Raw genomic sequence first — 14,487 nt, forward strand, 5'->3', positions numbered from 1 at the left:
TGGGCTGAAGGGCCTGTTCCTGTGCTGTATTGTTCTATGTTCTATCAATAGGCCAATAATTCTGAAACCCAGGCTAATCTGCTGGGGGGATGGGTTCAAATACAAACACAGATGCCAATGAAATTTAAACTCAATCATAAAGATTTAGAATTGAAAGCTCCTGTTAATAATAGAGGGCATGACATTGTGATAAAACCCCATCTGGTTCACTCATATTCTTTAAGGAAGAAAAGCTGCCATTCTTACCTGGTCTGGCCTGCACGTGATTCCAGGCCCACAACAAAATGTGGTTGACTCTTATCTGCCATCTGAAATGGTAAGCTTGTCAGTTCAAGGGCGGTTAACAATGGTAAAGAGGTGCTGACTGAAACTCACGTCCTATGAAAGAATAAGACATAAAATTCAGCACTTGGTTGAAATTGTATAATTAGCCTAAGGCTAACGTACTCCATTCCTAGCTGCACAGCAACTTACATTCATGAGCATCTGATACAGAAATGCGAGGTAAAAACAATGACTACAGATGTTGGAAATTGGATTCTGGAAAAGCACAGCAGTTCAGGCAGCATCCGAGGAGCAATAAAATTGACGTTTCGGGCAAAAGCCCTTCATCAGGAATACAGGCAGAGTGCCTGAAAGGTGGAGAGATAAATGAGAGAGAAATGCTGTGCTTTTCCAGCACTTCTAATCCAGATACTGAAGTACTGTTTAGTTACCATGAGTTTTTATCAGTTTTTGACCAAATTGTGAGCTGGGGATCCTCAGGAGAGTTACAGAGAATTGTGTGTAATGTCACATCTCCATCAACAAATCCTCCTTGTCAGTATTGAGTACTGAGCAAGCAATATTGCAAATTTGATTTAAACAATAGAAGAATTTTGCACAAAAGATATGAAGATACAATAGAATAAACCAAACTATGTATGTGTAACACATAGAGTCATAGAGATGTTCAGCACGGAAACAGATCCTTTGGTCCAATTTGTCTAAACTAATCTAGTCCCATTTTCCAGCACTTAGTCCATATCCCTCTCAACCCTTCCTATTCGTTTACACATCTAGATGCCTTTTAAATGTTATATTTATACTAGCCTCCACCACTTCCTCTGGCAGATCATTCCATATATGCACCGCTCTCTGCGTGAAAGATTTGCCCCTTAGGTCCTTTATAAAATCTTTCCCCTCTCACTTAAAACCTCTAGTTCTGGACACTCCCACCCCAGGGAAAAGACCTTGTCTATTTATCCTATCCACGCTCATGATTTTATAAACCTCTATAAGGTCACTCCTCAGCCTCCGACGCTCCAGGCAATACCGCCCCAGCTTGTTCAGCCTCTCCATCAAATCCTCCAACCCTGGCAACATCCTTGTAAATCTTTTCTGAACCTTTTCATGTTTTACAACATCCTTCCTATAGGAAGGAGACCAGAATTGCACACAATATTCCAACAGTGGCCGAACCGACATCTTGTACAGTTGCAATGTGACCTCCTCCCAACTCCCAATTGACTAATAAAGGAAAGCATACCAAACGCCGCCTTCACTATTATATCTACCTGCAAGTCCACCTTCAAGGAGCTACGAACCTGCATTCCAAGGTTTCTTTTTTAAGCAACACTCCCCATGACCTTACCATTAAGTCCTGCAAAGATTTACCTTCCCAAAATGCAACGTCTCACATTTACCTAAACTAAACTCCATAGAGTCATAGAGGTGTACAGCATGGAAACAGACCCTTCGGTCCAACCTATCCATGCCGACCAAATATCCCAACCCAATCTAGTCCCACCTGCCAGCACACAGCCCATATCCCTCCAAACCCTTCCTATTCATATACCCATCCAAATGCTTCTTAAATGTTGCAATTGTACCAGCCCCCACCACTTCCTCTGGCAGCTCATGCTATACACGTACCACCTCTGCGTGAAAAAGTTGCCCCTGAGATCTCTTTTATATCTTTCCCCTCTCACCCTAAACTTATGCCCTCTAGTTCTGGACTCCCCTACCCCAGGGAAAAGACTTTGTCTATTTACCCTATCCATGACCCTCATAATTTTGTAAACCTCTATAAAGTCACCCCTCAGCCTCCGACACTCCAGGGAAAACCGCCCCAGCCTGTTCAGCCTCTCCCTATAGCTCAAATCGTCCAACCCTGGTAAATATCCTTGTAAATCCTTTCTGAACCCTTTCAAGTTTCACAACCTCTTTCCGATAGGAAGGAGACCAGTATTGCACACAATATTCCAACAGTGGCCGAACCAATGTCCTGTACAGCTGCAACATGACCTCCCAACTCCTGTACTCAATACTCTGACCAATAAAAGAAAACATACCAAACACCTTCTTCACTATCCTATCTACCTGTGACTCCACTTTCAAGGAGCTATGAACCTGCACTCCAAGGTCTCTGTTCAGCAACATTCCCTCGGACCTTACTATTAAGTGTATAAGTCCTGCTGAGATTTGCTTTCCCAAAATGCAGTACCTCTCACTTATCTGAATCAAACTCCATCTGCCACTTCTCAGCCCATTGGCCCATCTGTTCCAGATCCTGTTGTAATCTGAGGTAACCCTCTTCGCTGTCCACTACACCTCTAATTTTGGTGTCATCTGTAAACTTACTAACTGTATCTCTTATGCTCACATCCAAATAATTTTTGTAAATGACAAAAAGTAGAAGGCCCAGCACCGATCCTTCTGTGACCCCTCACCCCATTGTCCCATCTGATCAAGATCCTGTTGTACTCTAAGGTGACCTTCTTTGCTGTCCACTATACCTCCAATTTTGGTGTCATCTGCAAACTTACTGACTATACCTCCCATGTTCACATCCAAATCATTTATATAAATGATGAAAAGCAGTTGACTCAGCACACCTCTGGTCGGAGACAGTGAGGTCTGCTCATGCTGGAGGTCAGAGTTGAGAGTGTGTTACTGGAAAAGCACAGTGGGTCAGGCAGCATCTGAGGAGCAGGAAAATCAATGTTTTGGGTTGAATCTTTCCTGATGAAGGGCTCTAGCCCGAACGTCGATTTTCCTGCTCCTTTGATGCTGCTTGACCTGCTGTGCTTTTCCAACAACACACTGTCAACGTATACCTCTGGTCACAGACTTCCAGTCTGAAAAGCAACCCTCCACCACCACCCTTTGTCTTCTACCTTTGAACCAGTCCTGTATCCACATGGTTAGTTCTCCCTGTATTCCATGAGATCTAACCTTGCTAATCAGTCTCCCATGGGGAACCTTGTCGAATGCCTTGCTGAAGTCCATATAGATCACATCTATTGCTCTGCCCTCATCAATCATCTTTGTTACTTCATCAAAAAACCCAGTCCTGTATCCACATGGCTAGTTCTCCCTGTATTCCATGTGATTTGACCTTGCTAACCAGGCTACCGTGAGGAATCTTGTTGAATGCCTTACTGAAGTCCATATAGATCACGTCCACCGATCTGCCCCACATGTTTAAAGATAAAACAGAGCACAGTAAAAATATAATCCCATTAATCCTGAAAACACTCCTTTATGGATCACAAAAGGATCCCTTTATAGGACTCATACCAGAGAGAATCTCATTTTCAATCATTCCTGATAATGACAGCAATTCCTGGTCTGATAGCCTCTTCCTGGAACTTGTAGACACCTGAGCTTCAATTTTCAAATAACACTTTCAGATTTTTACCCAAACACTTCTGGTCTTGATCTATTACTAAACTCCTTACTCAGGTTTTTTTTAAAAACAAATTTAAACTATCTTCTCCCTTTCTTAGAGGCCGACTATTTTACACATCAATTTTCAGCCAGAACCATATTGAACTCTGCAAACCAAAAGTAAAATTGACAGGATTCTCTCCAAGCTTTGGGTGATTTCCCCCAAACTTTAAAAACAAGTTCAGAATCTTTTGTTAGAAATCTAATGTCAGTACACTGTATACCTTGTTCTCCAGCTACCAAAGCTCTCCACAGTACTTTGTTTTTGTCAAAGTAACCTAGATGCTGCCTGATTTGATGAGTGTTTCCAACATTTTAGGATTCTGTAACAGGTTTTTTTAAAAAAAATGATTCTTTGCTGAATTATTTAATCATTACTATTAACCTTATCCAGGATAAACACTCCTATCTTAAAGGAAACACACTCATTATTTTAAAGTTCCTGTTCTTGTAGGCATTTTTCAGTATAATTTGTAAAATGCAAAGATAATAACCTTTATTTGGAAAATAAGTAACATTGCCCAGTTCAAAATTTGCAATATCCCTGGTTGTACAGGAACTATTACTATGTCCACCTATTACATCTGCTGTCCAGGACATTTAATTTAATAGTGACAAAGCAAAACTCCATCATGAATTTTAGGAAATCTCAGGGTGAATTGATTTCATCCTAAATTAAGTGGTGAAAATAGGAAAGGTGATGACTTATAAATTAATGTCTATTCAATTAAAAAGGGATTGGTTAGTTACAGGAGGTTGCTAACAATATTACACCCAGCAACAGATATGAAATGCTTTATATTACCAGCATGTCTCATTTCACGATTGAGTTTTAGGATTGGGAAATCTCAGACAGACCATGGGCTTGTTAGAATGGCAAAACTACATTTTCCTGTCTAAAATTAAAAAAAAATAGGAAATGTTGAAAGCCTTTGCTGTTGAGTAAGAAGTGGATGTAATGTTTCAAGTCAATGTGTGTCAACAGTGACTCAGTTTGGTAGCACCTCTTCCCTCTGAGTCAGAGGTTGTGAGTTTAAGTCTAGCTTCTGGTTTTGAGTACAGCTGTTTGTTCCAGTATAGTGCTGTGAGTGTGCTGCATTATTGGATAATTTTTAAAATCAGTTGAGATGCTAAACCAAGGCCCTTTCTGTTCTCTCGGGTGACTGTATACAATCCCTAAGATTATCTTGAAGAACAGCAAAGTGGTTATCAGCGGTGTTCTGACCTTTATGAATATTATCCATCAATACATTTAGTCACTGTCGTATTACTAGTTTTGGGAGTTTGCTACGTGTACATCAGTTGTTATGTTGCTGACATTACAATAATGATTATACTTGAAAGAATGATGGTTTGAAAATGTTCAAGTAATTCAAGTATTAATTTCTTTCCTTTCCATGACTTTTTACCTGTAAAATGTTAATATGTTTTTAGCAAGTACCGAGACAGGTGTTGGAGAGGAATGAGTGAAAAGAAAGGGTTTGTTGATTTGGGTGGAAAATGAGAGAGGTTGAATGACATTAAGTTTGATGGTGGAAGCCAGAAGGCAGTGGTAATGCAGAATCATTAATAGCCACATTCTGAAAAAAACATTGGACAAACATATGGAAGTACATGGAATAGTGTAGGTTAGATGGGCTTCAGATTGGTATGACAGGTCGGCACAACATCAAGGGCCGAAGGGCCTGTACTGTGCCATAATGTTCTGTGTTCTAAAACATTCTCCCTAATGTAAGACATTACATTGTGAGCAGTGAATGTAATTTATTAGCTTGAACGAAGTACAAGTAAATTATTGTTCCACCCTGTAAGGAGTATTTGAGGCTCTAATGAATAGAAAATGAGGAGGTGAAAGAGCAGATGTCTAGATTAGATTAGATTACTAGATTACTAACAGTGTGGAAACAGGCCCTTCGGCCCAACAAGTCCACACCGACCCGCCGAAGCGCAACCCACCCATACCCCTACATTATCCCTTACCCCTTGCCACTATGGGCAATTTAGAATGGCCAATTCACCTGACCCGCACATCTTTGGACTGTGGGAGGAAACCGGAGCACCCGGAGGAAACCCACGCAGACACGGGGAGAACGTGCAAACTCCACACAGTCAGTCGCCTGAGTCGGGAAATGAACCCGGGTCTCCAGGCGCTGTGAGGCAGCAGTGCTAACCACTGTGCCACCGTGCCGCCCACTAGTGTCTGGTGTCTGCAAGACAAGGCATGGTGGTGAAGAGTCAATCAGAGTCGATCAGTGTGTCACAGTGACAATGGAGGGGAGGGGGACACGTTTTGATGGCAGTATCATTCTGGAGGCAGTGGAAATTGGTCTGTTAAATGTATATGCAGATGAGGTGGTACATAAGATCTAGGGAGCACTGTTGTGATTCTGGGAGTGTGGGGCTTTGGACAGAACTACAAGATTGGGACAGACATAGTTAGAGGGTCTGCTCAACTATGGTGGAGGGGTATCCTTGGTTGAGGATAAGGAAGAAATTGTCAAACTACTGCATTGACAAGTTTATCATCAGAGCACTTGCAATGGAAATGAAGGTACTGGAGAATAGAATAACCCTTCCTGAAGAAGGCTGGTAGGGAGCAAATTCCAAGTAGATGCCCCCCCTCCTGCTGAAATGAAAATAGAGAAGGAAAGGGCATCAAAAACTAAAATTGCTAGAAAAGCTCAGCAGGTCTGGCAGCATCTGTGGAGAGAAATCAGAGTTAATGTTTCAGGTGCAGTGACTTTTTCTCAGAATGGGAAAGGGAATGTCGAGAGGTGCGTTGTGAGAGGGTGAATGAGGCAGAATTGTAAAGTTGATTAATATTTTGAGTTTGATGAGCGAGCAGGAGGTAGCCCTGCTACAGTCACCAGTACATCTGAAAGAAGAGGTGGAGAGGGGATCTCGAGTCAGACTAGAACAAGGTCTGTGTATTCCATGAAAATACAAGCATAGCCAGGACCTATATGGGCTCCCATAACAACACCTTTGCAGAACAGCCAGGAGCCTTATAAACACCCATAAAGTCGAGAGTGTAGTACTGGAAAAGCACGGCAGGTCAGGCAGCATCCAAGGAAAATAAACGTTTCGGGCATAAGCCCTTTATCAGGAATTCCCGATGAAGAGCATATGCCTGAAACATCGATTCTCCTGCTCTTTGGATGCTGCCTGACCTGCTGCGCTTTTCCAGCACCACACTCTTGACTCTGATCTCTAGCATCTGCAGTCCTCACTTTCTCATAGCAACACAAATACAAATTTTTTCCAGCAGGTTGCAGTGAATTCCATCATTGAATTCAGAGCAAACTGGACAGTTTAATGGCAGATTCCTTTGCTCATTCAGCTTAAATTCAAAATTAGATTAGATTACTTACAGTGTGGAAACAGGCCCTTCAGCCCAACAAGTCCACACCGACCCGCCGAAGCGCAACCCACCCAGACCCCCTATATTTACCCCTTTACCTAACACTACGGGCAATTTAGCATGGCCAATTCACCTGACCCGCACATCTTTGGACTGTGGGAGGAAACCGGAGCACCCGGAGGAAACCCACGCAGACACAGGGAGAACGTGCAAACTCCACACAGTTACCTCAAGCAAAAAAGAACTTTCATACAATCCAGAAATTGCTTTAGATGTGCCCCATATATAAACAATTTGGATGTGAATATAGGAGGTATGGTTAGTAAGTTTGCAATTAACACCAAATAGGTGATCAGATTACAACGGGACCATGCTCAGATGGGCCAATGGGCTGAGAAGTGGCAGATGACGTTTAATTTAGATAAATGTGAAGTGTTGCATTTTGGTAAGGCAAATCAGGGCAGGAATTATACAGTTAATGGTATGGCACTGGCAAGTGGTGCCGAACTAAGAGAACTACAGATGCAGGTGTATATCTCCTTGAAAGTGGAGTTGCAGGTAGACAGGGTGATGAAGAAGGCATACTTGCCTTCATTGGTCATAAGTCTGAGTACAGGGATTGGGGTGATGTTGCGGTTTTACAGAATGTTGGTGAGCCACCTTTGGAATACTGTGTACAATTCTGATCACCCTTTTAAAGGAAGGATGTTGTTAAGTTTGAAAGGGTACAGAAAAGATTTACAAAGATGTCACTGAGACTGGGGGGATTTGAGCTATAGGGAGAGGTTGAATAGGCTGGGGCTTTTTTCCTTGGAGTGTCAGAAGTTGAGGGGTGACCTTTATGGAGCTTCATAAAATCATGAGGGGCATGGATAGGATGAATAGCCAGGGTCTTTTTCCGACAGTGGGGAAGTCTAAAACTAGAGGGCATAGGTTTAAAGTGAGAGGGGAGGTATTTAAAAAGGACCTGAGTGATCATTTCTTCACACACAGGGTGGTGCCTGCGTGGAATGAGCTGCCAGAATAAGTGGTGGAGGTTGGTACAGTTACAACATTTAAAAGGCACCTGGATATGAATAGGAAGGGTTTAGAGGGATATGGGTCAAATGCTGGCAAATATTGTAGTGAGAGGGTAGGACATTTGGGGTTCAACAGGCATGTAATAACATTGTTAGGAAAGTTGTAGTTGCTGGAGTTGAAAAGCAATAACTGTACAGATATGAAATGTAGGAAACATTTACAGATTACGAATGACAGGCAGATTCATGGCGATGAAATTTAATGCTGGGTTGACTCTGACTCTGTGAGAGCAAATAATGTATTAGGAGAGGTAGTTTGAACATATTTCCAAAGTGCTGAGAAGACTGTCAAAAAGCCATACAGGATCCTGGTGTTTCTAAACAGAGACCGATAGTAGAAGAGCAAGGAAGATATGTTAAACATTGACAAAACACTGTCTAGGTCTCAGTTGGAGAAATGTGTTTAATTCTGTCCACCACACCTTCTAAAGGATACAAAGAGCTTATAGAGGAGGATTATAACCACTGAGGCATCATGCTATAAAAAAAATTCCAGCTTTCCCAGCCTATCCACATAACTTGAGTTACTCATTCACGGAATCATTTCCATTTCTGACATGGAAATGTAATACTGTTCCTTTGTAGTTGCTAGGTCATTGTAGAGAAAAAAGTCCTGGACTATGACCTAGCAACTACAAAGGAACAGTATTACATTTCCATGTCAGAGTAGAACACAGCTTGGTTGGGAACTTGCAGGTGGAGATGCTCCCATGCATCTTCTGTCCTTGTGCTTCTTCGGAAGCGAGGTCCTGAATTTGGAAGATGATGTTCAAGGAACGGTTTCATTTTTAAGGACAATGTCTTGACCAATCAGAATCAGCATACCTCTTTTAAAATTTTTAAAATTCTGGCAGTCAATAATCAGTCATCACCTGGTGCCTTCTTCATCGCAATGCCTTTGTTAAAACCAACCAACCAATTAACACACACCTCTCGAACAGTATAAATATTATTTTCCCTTTACTCAGATATTCTTGCAAATTGTCCTGATGAGTTCAAGATGAAAAGCTTCAAGAAAATGTCTTTGATTGGATTAGTTTAGATTCCCTACTGTTTGGAAACAGGCCCATCAGCCCAACAAGTCCACACTGACCCTCCGAAGAGTAACCCACCCAGACTCATTCCCCTTCCCTCTATTTACCCCAGACTAATGCACCTAACACTATGGGCAATTCAGAATGGCCAATTCACCTGACCTGCACACCTTTGGACTGTGGGAAGAAACCGGAGCACCACAACCCATAAAAATAGAAAATGGAGGGGACTGGGACTGATGGGATAACTCTGTCAAAGAAATGACAAAGGCACAGGTGTTCTGGAGCCTACTTCTACTGTGCAGTAATCTGATCAATTCTTTGTTTTGCTTCACTTTATTTTACAATGGAAAAAGGATTAGTGGAACAAACAGAAAAGAAGGTCACAGATCATCACTTTCATTTTTTAATGGTGTTACCCAAAGGTAGTGCTGAATAAGTGTATTGAGGTAGAGAATAATTAGACCAAGGACAGCAGATGTAATTCAGTTCCCATTTTAAAGTAATGCCATTGTTTCATTCTATAGTGCTTTTCTCTAAAATGTTAAAAATCACACAACACCAGGTTACGGTCCAACAGGTTTATTTGGAAGCACTAGCTTTCAGAGCGCTGCTCCTTCATCAAGTGGTTGTGGAGGTTAAGATTGTGCTCACAGAACTTAGAGCCACAGGAGTCCAGTGTCATGGAGATGTGATACAGTAAACAATCTTAGATTAAAACTTGCATCTTTTATAATGGGATATGCTGGTTTCTGTTCTTTGATATGTAAATCCCAGAATTTCTTTAAAAATTACATTGTTTAAAAAAAACTGAGCTATCTTGACAATAGGTGTGAAGCCTGTCTGTGCCCCACTGCTGTCAGACTGACAAACCCTCTGTATAGTTTTACGGAGTTTTTCATGGATTAATGCAACTTTTAAGAAAAATCATCAGCCACATCCACAAGGTAGACCAAAACATCACCCAATCACAACGCAACACCATCCAGGCTCTCAAAACCAATTGCAACATCATCATCAAACCAGCAGATAAAGGAGGAGCCATCGTCATTCAGAATATACAGATTACTCTAAGGAAGTATACCAACAACTGAACAACCAGGAACATTACAGGCAACCAATGGCCAATCCGACCAAAGAGGACACCCGTGAATTAAAAACATTGATCAGGACTTTGGATCCAGTCCTTCAGAGTTCCTATGTGCCCTCATTCCACATACTTGTGAAGTAGGCAACTTCCACTGCCTTCTAAAGATACACAAAGATAATACACCAGGATGTTCCATCGTATCAGGTAATGGTACCCTGTGTGAGAATCTCTCTGGCCTGTTGAAGGCATCTTGAAACCCATTGTATAAGGGACCCCCAGCTTCTGTCACAACACTAAGGATTTCTTACAGAAACTCAGCACCCATGAACTAGTCGAACCGGGAACATTCCTCGTCACAATGGACATGTCAGCACTCTACATCATCATCCCCCATGATGACAGTATCACTGCAACAGCCTCAGTATTCAACACCAACAACTGCCAAGCCCTAAGCACTATCCTACAACTCATCTGCTTCATCCTCAACCACAAGGTTTTCACCTTTGACAACCAGTTCTTCATCCAGATGCACAGAACGGCCAAGGAATTCGCACCCCAATATGCCTACATCTTCACGTACAGGTTTGAAGTAGACTTCTTTTCTGCACAGGACCTCCAAACAACACTATTCACTAGATATATTGACAACATTTTATTCCTCTGGACCCATGGTGAGGAGTCACTAAAACAATTACACAGTGATATCAACGAGTTTCATCCCATCAGACTCTCCATGGACTACTCTCTACTATCTGTCTCATTCTTGGACACATCCAGCTCCATCAAGGATGGGTACCTCAGCATCACATTGTACCGCAAACCCACAGATAACCTCACAATGTCACACGTCTCCAGCTTCCACCCAAAACATATTAAAACAGCCATCCCCTACAGACAGGATTCCTGAAGAAGGGCTCATGCCTGAAACGTTGATTCTCCTGCTACTTGGATGCTGCCTGACCTGCTGTGCTTTTCCAGCAACACATTTTCAGCATCCCCTACAGACAAGCCCTCATGTATACATGATCTGTTTCGATGAGGAGGAACGTGACTGATATGCCCTCATAACAACAGGGGACGATGCTCAACTCATCAACTGCCAGTTCTGACATGCCACAGTGAGAAACCGTAATGACCTCCTCAGGAGACAGACACGTGCTGCAACCGACAGGATACTCTTTGTTGTCCAGTACTTCCCAGGGGCTGAAAAACTACGCCGTGTTCTTCGCAGCCTGCAACATATCATCAGTGAGGATGAGCACCTTGCCAAAACCTTCCCTGTGCCTCTACTTGTCACCTTTAAACAACCACCAACCTTTAAACAGATCATGGTTCGTAGCAAACTGCCCAGCTTTGAGGACAACAACACTGTACAACCCTCTACAGCAGCTGCTGCAAAACGTCTCAGAGTATCAACACAGATAATACCATTACCTCCCACCATGTTTGCAGCATGTACTTGAATGAATGGACGGACACCACACAACAATCACCAGGCAGGGGTATTCCCTTCCATTCGGGGAACACTTTAGTGTCTGAGACATTCCGCCTTGGACCTTCAGGTGACCATCCTTCAGGGCAAACTACAAGCAACAATGCAGAGTGGCTGAGCAGAAGCTGGTAACAAAGTTCAGTATCCCTGGGGATGGCCTCAAATGGGACCTTGGGTTCATGTCACACTACAGGTGACCCCACTGCACGATAGACACTCTCTCTCACGCACGCACACACACACACACACGCCGTCTAACATACTCTTACACCCATGCAGACCCTCCCTCATATGTGCACACGTACACCCCACACACTGAGACTGACACACACACCATCTCAGACACCCCCATCACATACACATACACTTAACCAAGTTTACATACACAGACGAAAGGGAGGACTGCAGATGCTGGAGATTAGAGTCAAGGTTAGAGTGGTGCTGGAAAAGCACAGCAGGTCAGGCAGCATCCGAGGAACAGGAAAATCAATGTTTCAGGCAGGATATCTTCATCAGGAATGAGGCTGGAAGCCTCAAGTGTGGAGAATCTGCCCAAAATGTCGATTTTCTTGCTCCTCGGATGCTGCTTGACCTGTGCTTTTCCAGCACCACTCCAATCTTGAATATATACACACACACTCTACCACATACACTCACACCCACACCCACACCCACACTCATATGCACACTCAATCTCTCGCTCCTACATACATACACGTAAGCGCTTATGGGGTGAATTTGTTTTTGCAGAGTTGAGTGTTATTTTGTTTAATAAAATGCATGAATCCATGTAAAAATCTAAAACTAAACAGAGGGTTTGCCAATCAGACATAGCATTGGTACACAGACAGACTTCACACCTATTGTTTAAAAAACAGCTTTCTTGAGAATGTAATTTTAAAGAAATTCTCGGATTTACATATCAAAGAACAGAAACCAGCACATCCCATTATAAAAGATTGCATACTGTATCACATCTCCACGACACTGGACTCCTTTGGCTATAAATTCTGTGAGCATGATCTTAACCCCCACAATCACTTGATGAAGGAGCGGCGCTCTGAAATTTTTAACTTTGTCCACGCCAGAACAGGCATGTCCACATCATCATTTCTCTAAAATGGACTAGATACTGCTTCTGTGAGTGTTTTGTGCCGAAAGTATATTCTTTTGCTAATGATAGTGCTGCAGCATTTTCATAATAAGGATTTTTCATCTTTTTGTGTAAACCACTAACCTTACTGGATTTAGTGGCAACAGATATAGTGGAGCTACACTAAACTTTACCATATATTATTAACAGAATCTAATAAAAATATGCTGGTTCTTTTCTTTGTTTGGTCATTTTTTTTGGTGGTAGTGTGAACTGGGATGATTCAGCTGATCAGTCCTATTACTTGTATTATGTTTCTGCATGTTTTTCAGTTGTTTAATCTTGATCATTGGACATTTTATGTGCTACTGCAGAAAGTTTAATTTTGTTCATTTTTCTGTCTCCAGTTTCCAACTCTAGTGAATGGACATGTGCCGATTCCAATCCCCAGTTTGGATGGGGTTTCACCCTTACTGCTTTCATCCAACGCCCAGAAATCATGATACTGCCTAACTGAAGGAGCAGAAATTAAAGGCACCAATTAAATGCCAAAATGTAGGACAGTGTTCAGCTTTAATTTATATCATTGATCATGCATCATTGATATGAAGTTCTCAGTAATATAATGAAGTAATGTTTAAATATCTTCTTCTTTTGTTGTTTCTCCCCATCATTTTATAATGAAGTTGGCAATAAATATATAACCTTTTCCTGTACCTTGCGTTTTATGCACTGTGCTTTTAATGAATGTTAACCAGCTGTGCCTACTTATGCTTAAGTGTTTTGTGTAACTTGTAAATTTACTGTAAACCTGTTGTAATGGCAGATTATTAGCATTATTAAATAATTGAAACTTTGTATCAGTTTTCAATTATTGGCTCTTAAAGGACATGATACTATGTATTAGTAAGTAAGATTGATGATATTTTCAGTGTAAGTTTTTTTTAAATATAAAGTATTGCAGTTTATATGTATTATAGGCAGGTTTGCCATGTATTTGTACTTTGGCTACAGTTTGTAATTGACATAATTCAATAAATGCGAGTTCTCAGCATACTATTTTCATTTTTTTCAAAATATACAGATAATTATACAATCCCTGGAAGGTACCACTTTAGGGAAAGAGGATAAGAATCAGTAGTTAATATTACACTAACAAAGAAACATGGTACATTGTTTAAAGGAGATGTGAGAAAAACATTTTACACAGAGGTGGTATGTGCCTGGAATGTGCTGGCCAGGGTAGGTGGTAGAAGCAGATATGATAAGTACTTTTTAGAGACATTTAGACAGACATGTGAACAGGTAGAGATTAAAGAGATACAAACCACGTGCAGGCAATGGCATTAGTTTGGAATGGCATTGTAGCTGGGACGCATGGTGGATCAAAGGACTGTATCTGTGCTGTACTTTCCATGTTCTAAGATGACTGTCAGGTTATTGAATACCTCATTATCAAAGCCCTCCTTCATATATGATGGATTCAATCTTAAATCTGTATCCTGAATAGAAGTTGTGTTTTATAGTAAAAGTGTACTTCACAGAAAATCCATTTATCAGTCTTAAAATAAAAGATCCTTTGTAATTTACTGTACACGAACGTGTGACAGTGAGGGCAATACCAATG

At 41.6% G+C, this 14,487-nt stretch overlaps 1 protein-coding gene across 2 annotated transcripts in view; it reads left to right on the forward strand.

Annotated features, from left to right (window-relative positions):
• Positions 1-13,787, forward strand: part of elk3 (ETS transcription factor ELK3) — a 95,817-nt gene extending 82,030 nt beyond the window's left edge. Inside the window, exon 4 of one of the 2 annotated variants that reach the window (XM_060843286.1) lies at positions 13,268-13,787. In XM_060843286.1, the coding sequence (XP_060699269.1) occupies positions 13,268-13,363 (96 nt within the window). In that variant the 3' untranslated portion in view covers positions 13,364-13,787. The remainder of the gene's footprint in view (positions 1-13,267) is intronic. The other variant, XM_060843285.1, reaches the window with a different exon arrangement.
• The last annotated feature ends 700 nt before the right edge of the window (positions 13,788-14,487 follow it).

This window comes from Hemiscyllium ocellatum, chromosome 23 (genome assembly GCF_020745735.1).
Source record: "Hemiscyllium ocellatum isolate sHemOce1 chromosome 23, sHemOce1.pat.X.cur, whole genome shotgun sequence".
In the NCBI taxonomy this organism is placed as follows: domain Eukaryota; kingdom Metazoa; phylum Chordata; class Chondrichthyes; order Orectolobiformes; family Hemiscylliidae; genus Hemiscyllium; species Hemiscyllium ocellatum.